This window comes from Macrobrachium rosenbergii, chromosome 3 (genome assembly GCF_040412425.1).
Source record: "Macrobrachium rosenbergii isolate ZJJX-2024 chromosome 3, ASM4041242v1, whole genome shotgun sequence".
NCBI lineage: Eukaryota > Metazoa > Arthropoda > Malacostraca > Decapoda > Palaemonidae > Macrobrachium > Macrobrachium rosenbergii.
Genome location: NC_089743.1, coordinates 51,357,522 through 51,367,529, shown reverse-complemented (window position 1 = coordinate 51,367,529; position 10,008 = coordinate 51,357,522). Strand labels below are relative to the sequence as shown.

At 36.5% G+C, this 10,008-nt stretch overlaps 1 protein-coding gene across 1 annotated transcript; it reads right to left on the bottom strand.

The window, feature by feature from the left end:
• Positions 1–5,217: 5,217 nt before the first annotated feature.
• Positions 5,218–8,031, bottom strand: LOC136828588 (neurotrophin 1-like). The gene is made up of 2 exons (XM_067086606.1): positions 7,962–8,031; positions 5,218–6,634 (listed from the first exon to the last, which is right to left on the bottom strand). The coding sequence occupies exons 1-2, from the start codon at positions 7,977–7,979 to the stop codon at positions 5,840–5,842; spliced, it is 813 nt and encodes a 270-aa protein (XP_066942707.1). The 5' UTR covers positions 7,980–8,031; the 3' UTR covers positions 5,218–5,839.
• Positions 8,032–10,008: the final 1,977 nt, after the last annotated feature.

Sequence of the window (10,008 nt, the reverse complement as noted above, 5' to 3'; positions counted from 1 at the left end):
TCCACAATTTACACTTGGTACTGGGCACTGTGCCATCGTGGCACCTGAACAGAATCTGGATGCTGACCCTCTACAAAACAAGTAATAATAATAATAATAATAATAATAATAATAATAATAATAATAATAATAATAATAATAATAATAATAATAATAATAATCATTATCATCTTGATTTTCAGCACGAGCCCATATACATGGATTATACAAAGTAGAGGCATTACAATAGATACTCACAAACTAGATACACGAGTTAAAGTGATAAAAATGGTAACTGGCAATATCCACACAGTTGCTGAGGTAGTAGTAGAAAAAAATAGTGATTAAATTATTGGTGGCGACAGTATTATTATTGAGAATAACAGTAAAAAATATTAACAAAAAGCATTTTAAAAAATGATAGCAATTAAAAACAGATTGTCTACAAACTAATTTCCTGCTGGGGACCTTAGGTGGAATACAGAAGTCAGGTCCAGAGGGCTAAATACGAAAAATTGCAAAGAGCAAAGCTCAATGATAATAATAACATTAAAGATAATAACAATAATAAGTAATCATATTAGTAAACATAGTAATACAATAGAATAAAAAAACAACTCAAGTAGCTAATACAAACGGGTAATAGTCGAAGATGGTAGCAGTTGGAATATTACTGAAAAACATTTGCTTATTGAAGATTACGTCCCGCGGCCGTGGTCAGAATCATCTGTATTAACGACAAAGGAAAAGGTTTTCTTTTTCTTTGTCGTTAATAAATGATTCTGACCACTACCGGGGACGTAATCTTCAATAAGCAGATCTTTTTTAGTAACACTCCAACTGCTACCATCTTCGACAATTGCCCGTTTGTGTTAGCTACTTGTGTTGCTTTTTTGCTTCGAGTATATTGTCTGAAAGATACAGATTACAGGAATCTCCCAAACTGAAGAACAATGTACTGACAATATTGGAAGAAAAGATCTGAAGAAAGTTCCACTATTTTCATCACCAATGTGTTATGGAAAGAAAGTTTGGCGATGCAGGTAACGTTCAGACTTGTCAGATAGAATAATTAAGTATGGTCACATACTTATGATTAGGATTATGATTTTCGAATATGGTAAGAGACCGTCAGATCATCAAGAAAATATTGGTTTTGTGGTTCACCCTAATGACACAATCACGTGTAAAGGAAAAAGTACGTATAATCTAAGGATGACTAGACCATAAACGATAATGGAATAAGCGAGTTTTCTCCTCGTGCGAAGAAGAATATCAAGAAAAAAGTCTAGACAATAATTAACGCTTAAAAATTGATAGCCTGCAAAACTGTCGTCCATATGAATTCTTTTGTGCAGCGAACGAAGACAGCGTGTAATAAATCACATTGCCTTTGATTAAAAAAGAAAAACAGCAACAAAATATGTTTGAACTATTTGGAGTCCTTTAAAAAAGTTCAAGACCATAATGAGTTTTTGTTCTTATTATCGTTACACATGATTTATTACTATTACTCTTACTACTATCATTGTTATTTGGTTTTATGTTCCAGAACTGATAATATAATTACCAGCCTGTTGCTTTTGATTGTAGACATTTAGCCCTTTAAATAATTTTCTAAGTTTTGAGTTACTCTTACGTGCGGTTTGAGTATATATAAATTTTTTTAATTTCAACGCGACAGTCTCGAATGATATCATTATCCTTATTTAAATACCACTGCTTCATTATTTTTATTATTATCACCGTGATTTACACACCTCTTGTATTTGTATATCAGTAATGTAGTCGTCTCTTTATTATCTTTTTAAACTTTATTACTGTGGAATATATATCCATCTATCTTTTTTTAAGGATATTCCATTAATTATTGCCGTAACTATAAAACTCAAATGAAAATAAAATCTCGCGAGCAAATCTAAAGATAAACCTGTTTCTAACCTGCTTGCATTTTCGTTTTCTAAAGATAGCAGGCCAATTATTAAATACATTTATTCACTGGTACAATCGAGTTGTCTAATGACAGAAAGTTCACCAGAATGCGATTCGGTTAACGGTATATTTAGCTGGTCCGCTGGTATAGTGGTTAGTGTCGTGGGTTGCCACTCAGATGTCACGGGTTTGCGTCTCCCCACGGGCGATGAAAAATTACTGGCTGTGTATCGTGATCAGTTACTGCTGCAGTGTGGGGTCTACGGTGGGTTAGGTTGGAACCAGCATTCTTTGGAACCTTGAATTTCAAGTCAATGGCCCCTTTGGTGTGCTTGTTCCATGTGAATAGGTTTCATCTACCGTAATAATAATAATAATATTGACTTTTCAAGAGATTTCACAATAACACTGAGGCAATTAGAGAAAAAAAGTAACGTCCCAATTATATTAATCATCTATACATTGTTCTTGATCGTCCATATTCTAATAATTACTGACCTTGTCTTCCTTCAGAAAAAATGCAGATGAAATTTCGTCCTGCTCCTTTTCTAGAATGAAGTATTTTGATTATATTTAAACTAGGTTTAAAAATGAATCCGAACTAGTCGTAAGCATAAATCAAAAAGTAATTCAGCACCTTTTCACCTTTCTTTAAATCGAGGAATACCAAAGGACCAGACACAATGTCTCTCTTTATTTTCATTTAGTCAAAGCCATAATTCCTTTTCATTTTCTGTACTGTAAGTATAGGAAATATATAGTATTGTGTGCATAAGAAATGTGTAAGAACGTAAGTAAGCGATCATACTGAATTGTTTATTCTAACCTGTCAAGCAATTGTATGTCATGGCTCAAAGTAAAACCGCTAACTTGCTTGATTCATTAGTGATAAAATGAAATCAGCTCATCTGACCATGAACACAAGTTCGTGCTCTTTGCAAGGTTGATTCGAGACAGACTATTCTGATGTTTCAAGACAGCTCAATTTCTTACAAGTGACTCACGATGCTATGGCTCCATTGAACACTTCTTCTCAAGCTGTGCGCACAAGTCGGGGTGCTTCCACATTACAGAAGAACATGTCATAAACATGACGGCAGCTCATCGCATACACATCACAAACAGGCTGCATACAAGTCATCTACTTACTGGTACTCCTAATCAGTTCGTCATAAGATTGTCTAGCGTTTGCTAACGTTTCGTCCTCCACTTATGGTCGTTGACTTGTTTTCAACCTGTTTGTGACGTGTATGCGATAAGTTTCCGACTCATGCTTATGACATGTTTTGCTGTAGTGTGGATGCATCCTTATGCCTGCAACAACCTTTTCTCACATCACAGCTCTCGACCAACACCCCGGGTCTCCCTGGCTCTCTCTGACCCTGTCTACAGAAACTTTTCGGTCTCGATCAACAGACCTAATTGTTATCGAAAAAGCCATAAAAACAGGCCTATTGGTTATTCAGACATATTAACTTCTGTAACATCTATTATCAGCAGCATTAAAAAAAAAAAAAGAAATCTTGTAACAGAACCTCAGCTTTCTGCGGTAACTTCATTCCGGTCCTCTTCGTTCGAACAAATTGCGAAGTATTATTTGGTTTCTATGGTTTGGCAGATGGTACCTGAATATGAGAGTGACAGGAATGCTTACCAAAACATTTGCGCAAGGAATATGTCTCTTTCTCTTCCCTCACCTCTCTCTCTCTCTCTCTCTCTTCGTGGTCGTGGTGGATTCCTCACTGTGGTGAGCGAGTTTTCGACTAAAGAACGTCTCTGTTCTGGGCGCCGCAACCAGGTAGTGATTTAAGCCCATTTGTTACTTCTGAGTGGCCATGAAAGCGCAGAAAGTCATGGAACCTTTAGATTCATTCAGTTTACAACGAGTAACGACAGTGTCTAAGGATGTATTCGCATTACTCTTCATATCCTTCCCACATCGAGTATCTTAACCTAATCACACCCGTGATAAGCAACTCAGTCCTAGAAATCGCATTTATGCGAGAAATATCATGTAATAAAACTAAGTTTATGGGATTTGAGAATAGAAGATGCATATAAAGAAGGAAAAAAGAATGTTTAGAAGAGAATGAATGAGAATGATTAAATGAACACCAATTACGGCTGTGTCATAGCTCAGATGCGCTGCTTTATCTTGTTCTTCCACTTCTATGTCCTGACAGAAGCTCTGATAAAGCGCATTATATTTCGTCGTTTATAAATGAGACGAAAAAGATGACGATTCATGATAATCGCGGGTTTATAAACCATTAAATCTGATTAGATTATGTTTAGGGTTATTTGAGGAAGAAGTATACAGTTTTAAGACTTAAATGAATCGGTCAAAAACAAAATTGTACCTGTTCGGTTCAAAAGTTTCTATTTTGATTAGGACAACGACGTAATGAAAAAAGTCATGTCTGTGAAAAAGTCAGTAGTTGTTCTTTGTTTTTGCAGCGACTGATAATGGACATAATTTCCTAAAATTTTGAAAGACCGGAGATGAAGCTAAAACAATCAATCTCTCTTCGTTTTTCTGCTAAGGTGCACCTGGAAATTAATGCTAGTATTACTTGCAGTGATAATAAAACGGAAGTAAAAAAAAGGCAAGTATTTGGGTAAATCTGTTGCTACCTCCAACGAGGTCTATCTGTTTAGGTCTTAAACCCTGCATTAATTGTTAAAGGTTATACGTTTTACGGTTTAGTGGAAAACAGTGTTAATATTTAATTCTTAATGCAGGCGAAATCTTCTGCAATCCAGTATCAATTATCTCTTCAGTAATCCAAATAATTTGTGTAAATAACTCCATACAAAAATAATTAGGCCTGATGGAGTCTTTACTGTTACCTTAAACTTTAAGATAACAGTAAAGACTCCATCAGGCCCAATTATTTTTTATGGAGTTATTCACAAAAAAATATTTGGATTACTGAAGAGATAATTGATACTGGATTGCAGAAGATTTCGCCTGCAATAAGAATTAAATATTAACACTATTTTCTATTAAACCGTAAAACATATAACCTTTGACAGTTAACGCAGGGGATACTTCAACACTGTAACCGTTATCAAATCCCGTTTTATTTTTTCTTATAAAGGTTTATGGCTTAACACTATGGTAATGAAATACAAGAAAAAACATTAGCATTCACTTGAATGTTTCTTGAACGATTAAGTTTATAAAAGAGATTCCAGCGCTTTTAGGCGGGCGTATTACATCCACATAAAGACTAATACTTTTTCAAGGTATATAAATCTCAGGTCTCTGAAGGTGGACATTAAAACAGATTTTACAAACCTAAATCTTTATTCGTGAACATGTGGCGTCAAGAGATGCGAGGTCCTGTACTCCATTAATCCAATGAATATTATAATGATAAAAAATATACATATTTGGGTTGAAAATAAATGATTACATAAATTTACATAGTCATGCGTATCTTTTCGTGAAATACATTATGTATATGGTAAATAGAACTATATATTAGATTATCACAGAGATGACTAGAGAACTGCTTAATTCACGTACCGCTTAAACTTACTTGGGGTGTTCAAGTTTTTTTTAAAGAGATGAAGTGATGACATCATAATAGGGACTCTTAGGTAATGAGGATAATGAAGATGGGTAAGCAAAAAAAAAAAAAAAGAAAATGTGACTTCAAATAGTCTCCTTAGAAGGAACGAATAGATGAAATGCCAGGAAAACAATTTTTTTTGTAACAAATTCTGCAATTGTTTGAAGATGGATTAAGAAATGGGCAAAGAATCGGATGACTTGAAACAAATACCTTCACAATAACAAAATATGAAACTGAGGCCTGAATGACGTGATTTTTTTTGAAAAAATAAAATGCATGGGTTATTTTGTACCAGCTTAACCGTGACTATCACATTCAGTAGTCGGAACATCTTTATAAAGAACCTGTTAGTGATCAATAGTGTAGGCTCCCAAGAGACAGGCACAACTCGAAGGCAACTTGAAGGTCTCGATGGCGAAGGGGAAGTACTTGTCGTAGGGGTCGTAGACGAGGAACCGATGGTAGATGGACTTCTGCAGGCAAGTGGACTCGTAGCAGATAGGGACCTTGGGGCACTCCTCCCCGGCGGTCAGACAATCCTCCACGCGGGCCGTCTGCGTGAAGGTCTTGTAATGGAGCTTGATTTCATTGATGATGACTCTCCACTTGCCGTCGGTGTTAAGGGCCCTCAGGGGACGGATGTAAGCGGTCTCGGAGGGGCAGAGGTAAGTCTCCTCCTCCAGGGTGTTTGGCCTCTCCACCGAGAGCTCTGTGTTGAGGTCAGCGACGTCCGCGTAAAGGTGGTTGAAGCTGTCTAGGTGGTACTGGATGGCGTGCTTGATGTCGTACTCGGGGTAATCCTCGTCTTCCAGGCAATAGGTGGCGTTGGTCAGTTCCGAACACGCAGGAATTTCGGGCTCGTGGTGCTTCTCGTACGAAGGTTCTGGATGATGGTAAGCTGGTTCTGGATGGTGGTAGGCCGGCTCTGGGTGATAAGCCGGTTCTGGATGATGGTATGCCGGTTCTGGATGGTAGGCCGGAGCTGGATGGACTGGATATGCTGGTTCTGGATGATAAGCAGGGGCTGGATAATGGGGGGCTGGAACGTGGTCGTTGTTATAGGCGACGTTGCTTCCACCTAGGCTGATGGAGACATGGGAGGTGGAGGTCCCCCATGATGACCCTACCAGGAGAAGTGACACCTATCGGCGGAAAATGTAAACTTTATGATAATATACATACTTATATCCCATGGATATTAAAGGTTCTCCATGCACTCAATTCCTTCAGATTATCGCAGTGGTTACACATTTGACTCCAGTTCGGTTCTGTATGAAATGATAAAAGTACTAAACAGACAAATTAACTGACTAAGGCTATTTAGAAAAACTTTCTGGAATAACAAAGTTCTCAGATTTGAGCTTCATGTACAAATATATGCGGTATCTACAAAGTCACACGAATAATTATCCATATACTAATGAATGTAAGAGTTTTTAAGCGTCCTGATAAATACTTTGTGTCACTCTGAATCTACCGTCATGCATATTTAAAGCGGAGTCTGAGAGTGCTGCTACCCTCGCCACTATCAGTAAAAGGAGGATTAATTCACTAGCTTTACAGTCTAAAGAACTCACTACACATAGGTAAAACTGAGTTGAAGGAATAATCTATAAAATCCATCTGTAGAAAGACATTGCAATGATATGTTCGCAACAGAGAAGTATAGTTTGGTTTTAAGAAGCGGAGAGAAAATAATAATAAAGTACCAATGACAACAAAATGCATTAAATCGTGAATTTTTAAGCTCAAGAAACTTAGCAATTTTCCACAGTCGCAAAATTTCTAAGAGGGACCGCTGCTGTTTATAGGATATATTACTGTGTTTTCATGTACACAAACACAAATATAGATACACACGCACATATATGTATATATATACATGTATGTATATATACATATATATATATATATATATATATATATATATATATATATATATATATATATATATATATATATATATATATATATACACTGTATATATTACAATAGACTTTTTATATTTGAAACGTAATCTTAAAGTTTTATATGCTTTTCGTTTAGTTTATTTTCCTTTACTACAAAAGCAGGTAAGACCTTTATGATGGAAAGCGGAAAAATTAGGTAAAGAAAATCAATTAAATCTTTGCACAGGCTAATTTACATTACCATATACAGTAATTACATTAATATACTGCTGAACATTCCCAGTTGAATGGTTTACATTAAGTTTTTATTCTACCTGTCTCACTATTCTGTTCTTAAATAAGATTTTTTTGTGAAGAAAATGAATCCCACGAACGTCGAAAATAGCCAATTAAACTGTCACTTTAGTATATTCATGCGGACAAATTCTCTGACGTAATTCAGAAGGCACTAATAAATCACAAATTACTTTTTTAGACCAAATGACCGGAGAAGATTGATTTAACTAACTCAGGACAAGCAAAAAGAAGAAGAAGAGAAAAAAGAGAAAAAAAAACTCACCAGCACTCTAAGCGCCATGACAGCTGAGACGTGGATGGGAAGAAGTAATTGTTGAGAATGATCAACACACGGCACTTTCGCTCCTTTTATACCTTCAGCCATCGGCCCCACCTTGTGCCGCAGACGTACGATAACTTCGAGAATTTTTACATAAATTTCTCCTTGTTTCATAATCAGAAACACTTTTAATTATAAATATAAGTTCCGGTAATATACTCAATAGGCTTTAAATTATTAGCTTTTGCATAAAATTCATTTCACATCCAGAAATAACCGAAAATATTATGCGGAAGTACCGTCAACCATCAGGAGAAAATTTCTTTTCCATCCGTAAGGAATTCGGATGCTATCTTCTATTTTGTTGCATTATGTTTACAATGGTCAAGTTAAGGTCAGATTCTTGGTTGACAAAACAAAACGGACCCCGTACTGCAGAGTTTGGTGTCTGCATGTAAATTCTAAAAATGAGGGAGAGAGAGAGAGAGAGAGAGAGAGAGAGAGAGAGAGTTATAACTAAAATTACTCATTTTTATGAAAGGACAGAAGCTAAACATTAAACACTGAAAATCATAATAATTATTTTCATAATAATATTCGTTGTATCGTGTGAATATTTGCAATGATCACACATTGATACATTATGATCAAATGTATTCTTGCGTAATGAACATATGTACGGAGGTGCCACGATCCGACCACGCGTCAAGAAAAGCGTAATTTCTTTAATGAATCGAAATGACAAACATGCCCTTAAACATCAACCTCCTTTACGAAAAAGAGGGTTTTAGGAGAGTAGATCAATATCTTTTTTCCACAATCTCTGTTCTTGATTCCTCTCTATGGAATTGCTTAAAGAGACTCCCGTTCTCAACCAGACACCAAGACCCCCCAACAACCCAACCCAATCAGAAAGCCTTTCTGGAAAGGAAGTGAAAATAAAAAAATACTTTGAAAAATGGATAAACACTGTCGACAGCTGTGAAGAAAACTCATCTGAAAGAAAAATTCAAAGCTGAAATTCACCATGATTATGCCGCAAAGATAAAAGGAAGTGATTTACATGAGAAAAAACATGCAGATTTCAGGCTATGTTAGCAAAGTTCTTTCAGGCATCAACTTCTTAAAGTTTATATCTGCATCGAAGCAACTTTTTGCGGTATCATGTCTAGAAGTCACTGTAATGAAGCATCTCTTTGGACACTTGAAAAATTCTCGCTTTTGGTCACTTCAGAAGCTTCTTTGCTTTAGGGCCTCTTCACAAGGTTGCTTTGCTTCAAGACACTGTAACTGAAACACCTTTACAAAAGGCGATCTTAAAGAAGCTTCTATGCTTCACACAACTTCAGTGAAGCACTCCGGCTCAAGTCACCTAAATAAAAAGCCTTTCAGAAGTTTCTTTGCTTTAGGTCCTCTTCACAAGTTTGCTTGCTTCAAGACACTGTGATGGAACACCTTTACAAAAGGCCACCTTATTGAAGCTCGTGTGTTTCACATCACCTCAGTGAAGCACTTCAGCTCAAGTAACCTAAATAAAAAGCCTTACCTACTGTCAGTGCATATTTTAAGGAAATTTCACTGGGCGACCGGATGGATATTATGATTTGTAATATGGGGAATACTACAGTACTACTGCCGAGCGTCGTGGGCGTGAGGCATAAAGCTAGGGAACTGGGGTGAGCGAATCCCCCAGCGGGATCCGGGGCAGAGCCCCGGGAGCCAAAACTTTTAGTGGGATTTGAAGGCTATAATACACATTTCCATTATCAAAATTACAACTGAAGATACTCAAAATTTTATGATTAAAGAGGATATTTTCATGTCCAAATTCTGCCACAAAAAATCCGAAAGCCAACCTTGGCCCTTGCCCTCCCTCACAAAAATGGATTTATTACAACGTTGTATCTTTTTCATTTCTTAATAATTCCTGTCAATTTTGGGAATTTGTCTGGTCGCCCAAGTAAAAATTCTTCTTACTAGGCGACAATTTTTCTTCACTGGGCGACCATTTGGTCGCCCAGTTATAATGTTAAAATATGCACTGCCTACT